The sequence below is a fragment of the Cyprinus carpio genome, chromosome A23 (genome assembly GCF_018340385.1).
Source record: "Cyprinus carpio isolate SPL01 chromosome A23, ASM1834038v1, whole genome shotgun sequence".
In the NCBI taxonomy this organism is placed as follows: Eukaryota; Metazoa; Chordata; class Actinopteri; order Cypriniformes; family Cyprinidae; genus Cyprinus; species Cyprinus carpio.
In genome coordinates, this window is record NC_056594.1 from 7,022,383 (window position 1) to 7,035,723 (window position 13,341).

At 35.6% G+C, this 13,341-nt stretch overlaps 1 protein-coding gene across 1 annotated transcript in view; it reads left to right on the forward strand.

Moving 5' to 3' along the window:
* LOC109096217 (phosphatase and actin regulator 3-like) overlaps positions 1-13,341 on the forward strand; it is a 40,435-nt gene that overhangs the window by 17,501 nt on the left and 9,593 nt on the right. The window contains exons 2-7 of the mRNA XM_042712830.1: positions 1,692-1,853; positions 6,476-6,631; positions 7,303-7,521; positions 7,606-7,825; positions 7,958-8,100; positions 8,362-8,515. Of these exons, the coding sequence (XP_042568764.1) occupies positions 1,692-1,853; positions 6,476-6,631; positions 7,303-7,521; positions 7,606-7,825; positions 7,958-8,100; positions 8,362-8,515 (1,054 nt within the window). The remainder of the gene's footprint in view (positions 1-1,691; positions 1,854-6,475; positions 6,632-7,302; positions 7,522-7,605; positions 7,826-7,957; positions 8,101-8,361; positions 8,516-13,341) is intronic.

Sequence of the window (13,341 nt, forward strand, 5' to 3'; positions counted from 1 at the left end):
ACACACCTCCCTGCTTTGAAGAAAGGACTAGTGTGGTTGATATTTTATGTTATGAAAGGCCGGGCCCTGATTGGCTGCTTGAGGTCTTCCGCAAGAGCTTCCGTATAGCAACAGACCCCCGTTCTCCCCTCCCCTGCCCGTTTCCCCATCTTCCCTTTCGTAAGACAGTGGCAGCCCCTCATACGGTGCTCGGATTCTGCATCCAAGGGGGCTTTGCTCTGCTGCCGCTGCATCTGGAGGAGCAGTAACCATAGTAACAACTAGGCTTTGCTGACCCTGGCTTTGCTGACTCGCCGCACTACACAGTTTTCAGGCTTGACCTGGATACCTTATACTGCTGGTTACTTGGGCAGAGATGCTTAGTCGATTGACCTGCTTCTTTTCTTGTATGGTCAATGATCAGAGGACTTCCGTGCATGCGGCACGGTGCGGCGCCTCTGGGTTTGTGATGGCACTTGCTCGCTGCCCCTGCCCACACTACATTATTTCAGTAACAGAGTGTTTCGCAGAGCGTTGACTCATTTGCTCTATGAATGGAGCTTTTCCTGCGTGTGAATATTTAAAAGGATTAGGTCTAGCCTGCTCAAGGATATGATGCTGCAGTTGGTGTTGTTGAGGCTTTTATGATAAAATATGCGATTGTTCTTTGACGATAAACCACTGCTGACTTATTCACAGCCGCATGGGTGTGTGTGTGTGTGTGTGTGTGTGTGTGTTCATGTAGGCAGATGTAGTTGTGCTTAAGCTCAAAACTAAAAAACTATAATCAGAAATTCGTATAGACAAATAATAGAAAAGTTCTAAGTGGTACATGCTATGTAATTGCCTTCATTTGAGCAGGAAATGACATCATTTCCGGTCTGTTTTCCCTGACAAGAAAGACTGCAAATTTTAAATCTATACACAAGCATATAAATAGCCTCATAGCTAAAAGCCACAAAACAAAACAGAAAAACTACTATCATTTGTTGATTCCATCCTTATTAAAAAATAAGTGTGTTTGAATATATGTAATTTATAGTATCATGACAATTGTGTCACTATTTAAAATTATGTTAATAATGATGTCAAGCTTTATACTTACATATATAATACATTTTCCTAATGTTGTTATAAAATATGACCAACCTGCACAAAAAGAACTACCCATAATGTACCCTGAATAAAATAAAAAAATAAAATAAAACAATAAAATGTTGTAAAAGACACTGGGAAAGGCCTTACATCCCATATATATATATTTTGATAGATAGATAACTAACTAATTCTTCATAATTATTAAAGTATTTAAAGTGCTTCTAAAAATACATCTGAAAATCAGCAACCCTGAGTCAATCCTGTGAAGACAAACAGCAGTAAGTGTAAAAACAAAATAAATTGCTTAAGTATTAAAGTATTTAAAATGCTTCTAAACATTCTAAAAAAACAAAACATGTGGTCTTTAATGTTCATCTGACTCTCTCCATAGGTTGATTAGTGTGTGACAGTCTGTTTTTAATCTGCTCTGTGGTTTCAAATGAGCAGAATGGGCTTTAGACAAATAAATTCACTGAAACATGGCTCCAATCAGATTAGGTGCTTTTCTAAATGAAGCAGCCAGTTTCAGTCTCATAGATCGTCCCTGAGTCTCTGTTTACATGTTCATGTCACTGCTAGATGCTGATGGTTCCTGTCTGTCTTGTGTGTTACAGATGTGATGGAGCAGCAGAAGGTGTTGCGCTCCAGCTGTTTGGTGAGTGGAGTCCACACCCCTCCCATCCGGCGCCACAGCAAGCTGGCCACGCTGGGGCGTATTTTCAGGCCGTGGAAATGGAGGAAAAAGAAAAACGAGAAGCTGAAGCAGAGCTCTACAGGTAAGACAAGCTGGGCTTTGTTTCCCTTTTATTTTCATTTAGTCTATAACTGAAAACATGGATGTGTTTATAATACAAATGAACTTGCAAAGATGTGTTTGAGGAAATATTTTGAGTGTTAAGTAATGTTAAAGTACCATTTATAAAAAAGTAAAATAAAATAAAAATATTGTTTTATTTCCAATTCATAACAAAGACCATTAACAGAGATTTATGAATAAGTAAATATTGCAAGACATTATTCAGTGATGTGGGGTGAGACAAAATAGTTTAATTTAAGTGGAAAACAATACTAACAAAATTAGGAGGCTGTGGACCATAAATAGATGGATGGCTATGAGTGATAGGTAGGTCTTTAATAGCTATTTATTATTTTAATTTAATTTCAATGTTGAATGTAATCTTTAGCTAATCTCAAAATTAATTTTTCATACTGCACTATAATGCATTATGATGTTGTGATGCCTAAATTCACTTATGATGTTTAAAATGTCTTATTTTAGTTTCTAGTGTTTTAATTTTAATTTATTTAGACAATAAAGTATTGAATTTTAATATTGACCATTTATTGGTTATTGTCTATAACATTAAAATAATTATCGGCTTATCAGTATTGGCCAGAATTTTAATATCAGTGCACCCTTAACTAGCACTTTACTAATATCTATAGAGACATTAACTTAGTTTGGGCTAAAAGAAAGAGGACCTAAAACAGAACCCTGGGGGACACCGCAGAAGGAGTTGAATATTAAGGAGTTGAATATTAAGCACCCCTGACTCAGCAAAAAGGAGGAGGTCAGTTATGGCCCTGCAGAGATCTGTCCCTGCTACTGTATGTATAGGACAATATTCCATCTGGTGAGGCTTGTATAGAATATAAGAAACTCAGTGCAGCTGTAGTTGAGAGACATCAGCTCTGTTCAGCAGAGGTTTATGATAGGTCTGTAATTATTTAACACAGAAGGACCTAGACAAAGTTTCCTGAGAATTAGGGTGTCAGCAGCAGTTTTTAGTTCTAATGGAACAGTGCCAGAGGCAAGAGATCTGTTAATCAAGCGTGAAATGAGTGTACTGATAGCAGGCAGCTTTAGAAACAGTTTAAGTTACATAATGAGACAATATCATCATCATCCAGTCAAAGTTAGAGGAGGAAGTGATAAACAAATGTTAGTAGATGCATGAAGAGAATGAGGGAGGATGTCTGATGTTTTTGAGATTGGGAAAGAGCAGGCAAATTCAATCCTTTGAAAACAAACAGCAGAGGTGTCACCATTTTTGGAGAGGGAAACCAGTGACTTTTCACTTCTTAGTAATTATTTTTTCAAAATGATATTTCCCCCCAAAATTAAAATGCCATCATCATTTACTCACCATCATGTCATTCCAAACTTGTACTGTATGACTTTCTTTCTTTTGTAGGACATAAAACAATATATTTTGAAATATTTCAACTGTTTTTGTTTAGACAGTGAAAGCTAGTGGCTACTAATGTTGTTCTAGACCCCACTGACCCACTGACCCACTGACACTGATTTTTAAAAATATCTTATTTTGTGCTCTGCAGAAGAAAGAAAGCCATAAAGGTTTGGATGAGAATGAGTAAAAAAATCTTTAAGAGTAAGATGTAAGTGTCTAATTATATATATATTTAGTTTTTATGGGGACCCAGGGAAATATGGTTTTCAAAAGACAAGTCGCTGTCTAATATAACACCCAGATTTTTGACTGTAGAGGAAGTAACATTACATCGTTCTAGTTGCAAATTCTAATCTACGAGATTCTTTGTACTGTTTTTTTGGTCCAATAAGTAATATCTCTTTCTAATGGAATTTAATAGGAGAAGATTATTGGTCATCCAATATTTTACATTTTTAACACACTCTGTTAGCTTAGATAATTTAGAAGTTTCATCTGGTCTTGTTGAGATATAAAGTTGAGTATTATCAGCATAACCCCATATTTTCTAATAATATTACCAAGCGGTAACATGTATATTGAAAATAGGAGAGGACCTAGGACAGATCCTTGTGGCACACCATATTTTACTGGTGATAAATGAGATGACTCCCCATTTAAATAAACAAAGTGTTAGTAATTGGACAGGTAGGATCTAAACCATCTTAAAGCCTGCCCTTGGATACCTGTATAGTTTTGTAATCGATCTATGAGTATGTTGTGATCTATGGTGTCGAACGCAGCACTAAGATCAAGAAAAACTTGCAGTGAGATGCAGCCTTGATCTGACACAAGAAGCAAGCCATTTGTAATTTTAACAAGTGCAGTTTCTGTGCTATGGTGGGGCCTGAAACCTGACTGAAATTCTTCATAGAGATATTTTTTGTGCAGGAAGGAGCACAATTGAGCAGACACAACTTTTTCTAAAATTTTAGACATAAATGGAAGATTTGAAATGGGTCTGTAATTTGCCAGTTCACTAGGATCTAGTTGTGGTTTCTTAATAAGAGGCTTAATAACCTCCAGCTTAAATGGTTTTAAATGGTTTTGGGACATGACCTAAAGATAATGACGAGTTAATAATATTGAGAAGCGGTTTTTCTGCTACAGGTAACAACTCTTTCATTAATTTAGTGGGTACAGGATCTAATAAACATGTTGTTGGTTTAGATGCAGTGATAAGTTTATTTAGCTCTTCCTGTCCTATAGTTGTAAAGCACTGCAGTTATCTTTGGGTGCGATGGATAAAACTGAAGTAGAAGCTACATTTGTTATTGTATTTCTGATGTTATCTATTTTATCAGTGAAGAAATTCATAAAGTCATTACTATTTATCTGTGAGGGAATATTTAGATCGGGTGGCGTCTGGTTAGTTGTTAATCTAACCACTGTGCTAAATAAAAACCTTGGATTGTTTTGGTTATTTTCAATAAGTTTGTGGATATGCTCGGCCCTGACAGTTTTTAGGGCTTGTCTATAGCTGGACATACTGTTTTTCCACGCAATTCTAAAAACTTCCAAGTTAGTTTTTCTCCATTTGCGCTCAAGACTACGAGTTTCTTTCTTGAGAGAGTGGGTATTACTGTTGTACCATGGCACAGTACGTTTTTCTCTAACCTTTTTCAATTTGATGGGGGCAACAGCTTCTAATGTATTAGAGAAGATAGTGCCCATGTTGCCAGACATTTCATCTAGTTCATGTGTATTTATGGGTACACACAGAGCAGTTGAGATATATCAGGCAGGTTATTTGCGAATCTGTCTTTGGTGGCTGGAACAATAGTTCTGTCCGGACGATAACGCAGATATAGTTAATATCAGTAAAAAGCAGAATGCACGATACAAGGAAATGGTCAGTAACATCATCACTTTGAGGTACGATATCTATATTAGTAAGATCGATACCATGCGATATTATTAAATCTAGCATATGATTAAAACAATGAGTGGGCCCGGTGACATTTTGCTTGACTCCAAAAGAGTTTATTAGGTCAGTAAATGCAAGTCCTAATGCATCATTTGTATTATCAACGTGACTGCTAAATTCTCCGACAATTAATGCTTTATCAACGGTAACCAATAGGTCTGAGAGGAAATCTGCAAATTCTTTTAGGAATTCTGTATATGGCCCTGGTGGTCTATACACAGTAGCCAGAGAAAGAGATACGATAGGTTTCTTTTGCATATCTGACAGTGTAACATTAAGCAGAAGTATTTCGAATGATTTAAACCTGTATCCTGTTTTCTGGGTAACACTAAGAATATCACTATATATTGCTGCAACACCTCCCCCACGACCAGTCTGACGGGGCTCATGTTTATTACATTAGTTTGGTGGAGTAGACTCATTTAGACCAATATAATCATTTGGTTTTAGCCAGGTGTCAGTCAAGCAGAGTACATCAAAACTATTATCTGTGATCATTTCATTTACAATAACTGCTTTGGGTGTGAGTGATCTAATGTTTATGAGCCCAAACTTTACAAATTAGTTTTTGTTCATTTATTTTAAATTTTTCTGGTTTAATCACGATAAGATTTTTTCTAGATCCTACATTAAATGTATATTTTGACCTCACTATTCGGGGAACAGACACAGTCTTAATAGATTGGACAGCGCAAGTACTTCTAACATTTAAGCGGGTAGAACAAAAGCCATCATAGCAGTTATTTCAGAACTGGCTTACATTTATGCATTTAGCAGACGCTTTTATCCAAAACAACTTACAGTGCATTCAGGCTAACAATTTTTATTTTTTTTTACCTAGTATTTGTGTTCCCTGGGAATCAAACCCACAACCTTTTGCGCTGCCAACGCAATGCTCTACCACTGAGCCACAGTCATATGGAGCGTTGTGTCCTGGAGATGTTGTCAGACAGGAGTTCTGCTCCGACTCTGCTGGGGTGCAAAGGGCAGTTTCTGTTCTTTACACCATGACAATAACCATTCATTTAGAGCAAAACTGAACCTAGTGATACTAGTGATAACAAGGAGCTCTGATTGTTTTTTTGTAGAATACAATAGAGGGTATATTCACACGTTATAGAAACAAAAATGATGGTGTATAAAATTGATTCTAAGATAAAAAAATGTTTGCTGAATGTTTGTGAGCTGAGCAATCTAATGCAAACTTACAAGTGTGAAAACACTGTTCCTCTGTGTGCAGATGTGGCCTTGGCCTGTGGACTTCACTCTCCAGACCTCAGCTCTCCCATCCAGGGCATCTCCGATGTTGAGATCCGGCTACCTGGCTCTCAGGGGCCCATTCTTAGCATCAGTAGCATGGAGTACCTCAGCTCAGAGCAAGACAATCTCACTACTGGTGAGGGCTCTTTATTATTTTTATATATGATTAATTATATATAATTATTTATATTTATTGTAAATAATATATATACAGTATATGTATATATATATATATATATATATATATATATATATATATAATATATTATATATATATATATATATATAAGTATATATATATATATATATATATATATATATATATATATATATATATATATATATATATATATACTACTGGTCAAAAATTTGAAATAATAGAGAATTTTTTATGTTTTTGAATTAAGTCTCATTCTCAGCAAGGCTGTATTAATTTGATCTGTATTCATTTGAATATATTTTAAAAAGTAATTAATTTTTTTGATAGCAAAGATGAATTTTCAGCAACCATGTAGAAAACAGTTGTTTTAAAGTGTAATAATATTTCACAATAACAAAAAAAAAAAACATAACTATTCAAAACTTTTGAGTACTGCTATTTGCTCAGCCAATAGCAGGAGTTTGAGGCGGGCCTAACTGTTTGACCGACCAATAGAGTTAGAGGGGGAGTGATCGGGAAACCTGTCTGGAAACGGTCATTATTTTTTGCAAATATAATACTTGACAAATAAATAACATTACCAATTAACCACATCTTTGAATTCCATTCCTAATAGTTTAAACTATGATTTTTTTGGTTCCTATCAGTGGTAGATTTTGTACAGGACAATGAGACAATGGAAGAGCCAAATTCAAATGAGGAAGAGGAGGAAGACGAGGAGGCGGTTCCCTCTGTAAATGAGAATGAAGATGTTGAGGAAGATGAAGATGAAGAAGACGGAGAGGAAGATGAGGAGGATGAACTGCAGGAACAGTCTCCTCCAAGAGGTCATGGCAATCTCGTTTCTCATCTAAGCACGGAGGAAGGTGTGTTCATTTTAACATAATGAAACTTAGATTAAATTATAAGATAATATTTCAGTATATGAATGCATTTTTTTATTTTCACAGACCAAAGTAAAGTCGTCATTGCATCAGTGCCTCAGTCAAACTCTTTTCTTCAAAAAGAACTGCCTAGAGTCCCTGACGGCCCTAGTCCTGTGATTTTAAGAGGGCCTTTTACTAATCCTGTGGGCTCGCCACATATAGGTAGCATACATCCGCCACTGCCCCCTAGCTGTATAATAGAAGAACTGCATCGAGCACTGGCAACAAAGCTCAGACAGGACAGGTGAGGATGTTACCCTATTTTTATTACTGATCAATTTCAGAAAGACTTTTTATAAAAGGTTTAAAAAGCATTTTCTATAGATATTAGTAATGTATCACATTAAAATGTGTCTCTTTCTTTTTCTTTCTTTAGCATTGAGCGAGAGCCAAGTGGAGATGGTGAGAGCAGAAAGGAAGCCGAGGAAAACAAGGAAAATGTTCGACAGGACCACTGCTTCACTGACGCTTCAGGAATTATCTACGATGCTGACAGCTGGAACGAATCTGTCATTTCTGGTGGGTTTACCACATAACTTTTATTACTTGTAACATTTTTATACCTAATATGACATTAGATAGCTACCGCAATGATTTATTATAGCTAGGCGATCAGGTTTGTATTTGTATGTTTGCCATGATATTATCATTGTACTGTATCATTGTTTGCATGATAAAAGTGGCAAAAGAGATCAACCATTGGTCATTTTTGTCTGGAAATCTGAATTACTTTGGGTTGTTCTGTCAGTAAGTTATGAATTATATGGCAAACGTGTGCAGGCACATTGCCAAGGAGGATGAGGAAGGAACTGCTGGCTGTGAAGCTTCGGAATCGTCCCAGCAAACAGGAGCTGGAGGACAAGAACATTTTTCCTGCGCGGAGCGACCAGGAGAGACAGGAGATCCGTCAACAGATTGAAATGAAGCTTGCTAAGTAAGTCATAAATATATGTTGACTGTACTGTATATATAATTACATAAAATATTACACTGCCCTCTTCAGGACGTTTTCAGAAATATATGAAAATGTCATCTTCAGGGACTTGTTTGCCAAACAAACCTGTTATAACCAACATACACTGTCAACCTTAATTTTACTATTCATTTAGCTACTAATTTTCATCTGTTAATTACACAGGGAAGCTTAGTGCTCAAATTGACTCATATGCTCAGTCTCCTTCATTATGGACAGCAGATCTGTTTACCTACAGTGTATATGATATATCACATAAGGATTATATAGACAAGTGAACTTGTGAAACAGATTATGAAAACAGATTTTGTGCACAGGTAGTGTTAGTATGTGTACAGGGGCTTGTAATCTAAGGTGCATAGCAGAAACTGGGATTACAGTTGATTGATGAGTGGAGTTAATCTGACTGAATAAATCCACTACAGCTTTCATTTGATTATATTTGGTTATATCACCTGCCTCTGACTTCAGAAGTTCAGTTCAGTACATGATGTTCACGTTTGGTGTAGTGATTCAAGCGATGGAGAACCTTCCACAGACTGCAAAACTAATGCTTTGCTTTTGCGATGCTGTTTTCTGCTTTGCTATTGTTTGTCTTGCTTTGAGTTTTGTTTTGTTTGTTTTGCTCAGCTGTATTGTTTTTGTGTTAGGTTTTATTTTTCCTTTGTTTTTTTTTTTTTTTTGTTGTTTTTTTAGCTTTGCTATATTTTGTTTTGGATGGCTTTTTCTTGGTTGTGTTGTGTTTTTAGTTTCGATTAGTTTTTTTCTTTTCTTTGTTTTGTGGATTGTTTTGCTTTGCTTTGCTGTGCTGTTTGGTTTTGCTTCGCGTTGTTTTGTTTTGTTTTTAGTTTTTATTAGCTTTGTTGTATTTTGTTTTGCTTTGTTTGGTCATGTTGTATTTTGCTTTGTGTTATGTTTTATGTTTAGCTATTTGTTTTGCTTTTCTTTGCTGTTTTGTGGATTGTTTTGCTTTGTTTTGTTTTGCTTTTTGTGATGTGGTTTGCTTTACTGTGTTGTTCGGTTTTGCTTTGCGTTATGTTTGATATGTTTTGCTTGGTGTTTTGTGGATTGTTTTGTTGTGTTGTGTTTTGTTTTGCTTGCTTTGCATTTTGTTTAATGCATTTTTACATTTTCAGTATGGCATTTCAAATCTCAGCCTTTAGATTTTCAGCAAACATAAACAGTAACATCTACTACTTCATCCTTCTGAAGCAATGTAGTGTCTGATCTTTTCAACTACTGTAGGTGTAAGGGGAAGAACAGCTGGGGAAGGCCTGCAGTGCCTCACTCAGTTACAGGTCTTATCAGGATAAGTCTTATATAATCAGCTGTGGTATTTGTCACCTTAGTGGATTTTCAGAAGAAACAGCGATTATGTCCAGGGTAATTCAGGCTATAAGAGAGCTTTGTTAAGACTCCAGTGACAGACACAAGGTGCTAAAATGTCATGAGAAATCATGGTAAGTGACCATCCTAAGTTATGTGAAAGCCATCAGTGGTTTTGTAATAAAGATGTGATTCAGATGTGAGGAGAAAGCAGACACTGTGCTGATGCAGGTATTTACATTAGATTAACTTCAGGCACTGCAACACATTCAACAGATTCATACATATGATGCACATTTACACTAAATGACTTTTAATTGTGAAATAGTTCTGGATGCTTAACAAGTCATTGATTATTTGCACTTAATTTTGGAGTCACATGTTCATAGCTGGATGTGTTAGATGCTTAGCAGATATTTCCCAAGAGAGTAAGGTCCTGTTAAAACTTCTAATTGGAATCACAGGGTTCACTGTGTGTGTCATACTCTTTATTAGTTACTACATTTTAGAGTGGCAAGTCTGGTTAAATTTAGCAAAGCTGAAAATTCAGCCAGGTGCCTTTTTGGTTTTTCCTAGAAACAAGGTTAATGTTTTACATAACACAAAATTCATAAACTATATTGATGTTAAATCTGTATTTATTTGTCAAAAAAAAACCATCTTAATTTGAAGATGTCCCTTGTAAAAAAAAGAAATGAAAAAAAGAAAAAGAAGTGTGCTTAATAGAGTGCAGCAAGAAGTACAAATTTCATTTATTTTCTCCAAAGGGAAATAGATTTTTAACAATAACTCCAAGGTTGATAAGCAATTGTTGAACCCATCTCTTTTGATTAATTGAACTTATTTTTTTAAAATAATCATGTTAAATATAGCGGCACTTGTGGTGAAAAACTACATTACCCATGTTGCTGTAGAAAACTCCACCAATTACAGTCGCAGAGAGCAAGTGTCACGAATGACATAATCCAGTCAGTCTATAGATACAAATACTACTATGTTAAATTAATAGTTTTATATTTCACCATTGTTTTCAAATCGATTAATGTCATTTGCAATGCATTATGGGATTGTAGTTATGACATAAATGATTTTCAATAAATACAGATACAATTTAACAATATTTCAAAGACAATAGACATAATTATGAAATCATATTTAAAGATGTACTTAAATCCTACATAAATCATTCAAAAAGCACTTAAATTTAATATAAATGTATAAACTATAATACATTTAATTGCAGATTACATGACATTCAGTTGCACTTTTAAAGTATGTTATTTCCTTAACAACTTTATTTTTGCCATTTTGGAATTGACAGTATCAAGCAGAATGGAGGCAGGAAGAATGAGATCAGGTCAGTTCAGGTCAGCTGAGAAGGACAGTTGTTTCAGAGGTGGAGCATGTTATTACATCTTGATGTATTGTCTTATAAAGACAATTTCCTTTCTTAGGATTAACATGCACTGATGAATAGTTCACAAGAATACCAGAAACGTGCAGTATTAAGACAGTAATTAGGGTCAGTTGTGAATTCATGTTCAGGTCTGACAGTAATAGTCAGCGTATATGTGTACCATCCACTTGAAGTAGGCCAGCAGTGAAGTGTGATGGTCAGTGCACCTGCAGGACAGGCTAGAGTCTGAGCTAAACACACAGTGACACTTCGCCACAGCAGCATGTCATGATGACCTTCCTATCTTTGGCTTGCCGTGCTCTACTCCACCACTGAAGAAAGACACGGCTGGTGCTATTTTTTGAGCTCAGACTGGTGAATAATGGACGCTAGTGCATGTTCCCCTCCTCCATCTCTACCTCCACCCTGCACGCCATAGTGAATACCAAATACGGCCGTAGTTTACAGTAGTACTCATTGCAGCTTCTTCTAATTGATGGAAAGTAGTTAAAGTGCACTGCCATCCGTCTGTTAATTAAATGAGTTTGATTAATGACGATGCATAATGCAGACCAATGCCACGAGCTTCCAGTGTTACTCGGGTAGATTTCTTTGTTTCAGTATTCACGTGGAAGCTACTGTTGCTAGGCAACCCCTGATACAGGTCAATAATATCCAGGCGGCTTCCAAAGGGGCTTTGGGAGTAGTTCTCCATTTCAGTTCATGAAATATTAACACTGCCACATCTGCTGGAATCCCATCTTAATCAGCTTATATGAGTGACAGCAGCGTTACAATGGCTGGAATGCAAAATAATGTGTGTAAAATTAATCAGATCTCTACATATAGCTTTGGATAGCAAAGTATTTAGAATTAATTGTGTGTTTAAAAGCAGCCGCAAAGCAATTTCCATGAGACCACATGCCATTAAACAACAGTCTAATGCAAAATCATAACATAGTTGAATCATTCCTGTTACAGAGTACATTTTCAGCTCTGTTACTTTTAATAAATGTCATTTTAATGTTTATATATATATATATATATATATATATATATATATATAATTGTATTTAAAAAATCTAAAATATTTCTTAAAATGACACGACAAACAATAAATGTATGTATGTATTTATTTAAAAGAATATAGCAAACCTGTTGATAGTGTTGAAATTATTACTAATATTATTAATATTTTATATCAAACAGAAGTGTTCTAGTGAGACAAAGCAATAATTATAATTTAGTAATAATAATTTAGTAATTAAGTAATGACTTAAGAACATCACATAATTTATACAATTCGATTCTTGTAGGTTGCGTGTCATTGATTTTCAACAAAAAAATATGTCACTTCCAGGAAGATTGGCTTTTAATTAGGAATATTAAAAAGGCAAAGAGGATAAAAAGTAAGATTAGGGAAAGGGACACTAATTAAAGCAATATTCCCACTGAAACATTTTAGTTAAAATAAACACCTGCAATATTACATTTTTAAATTATGATTTTTTTCATGCCAGAGTTTAATTTGGCAACATCTACTCAAAACAAAGTAGTTCAATTATAAGTAAAAATATGTAAAATACACCCCTAAGTTTACGTAATTGTGAAATGTGATCGAACAGAACTCACTTTATGTTTTTCACTTTAAAAAGTGAGTTTAAGAGTATATTAAGACATACGATGACGACATAGGCATGACCCAGTTGCTTTGATCTATACTTTCTACTTTTCATTTTCTAGAAAATTATATTCAAATGAGTAATTCTCAAACAATAAAAAGACTCACTTAAACTAATTAGTGTGCTTCTACGAAGGCGAGTGGAGAGATGGAGCGCGCGCCCGCCCGCACACAAACCACAACAAGGAGCACGAGTTCTCTCGCGCGCTCGCCGTTAAAATGCACCGACTGCACTTTCTCACTCAATTCAGTCTCATCAGCACCGCATCTTCAGAGCTGGTGCCTATTTAGGAAAGGTGCTCAAAAACCCAGTGTGTTGCATCCAGATGAGGAGTACTAACTGTCAGGCTGAGCACTTTGAGCGTCCCTTCAGGATGTCCCTCA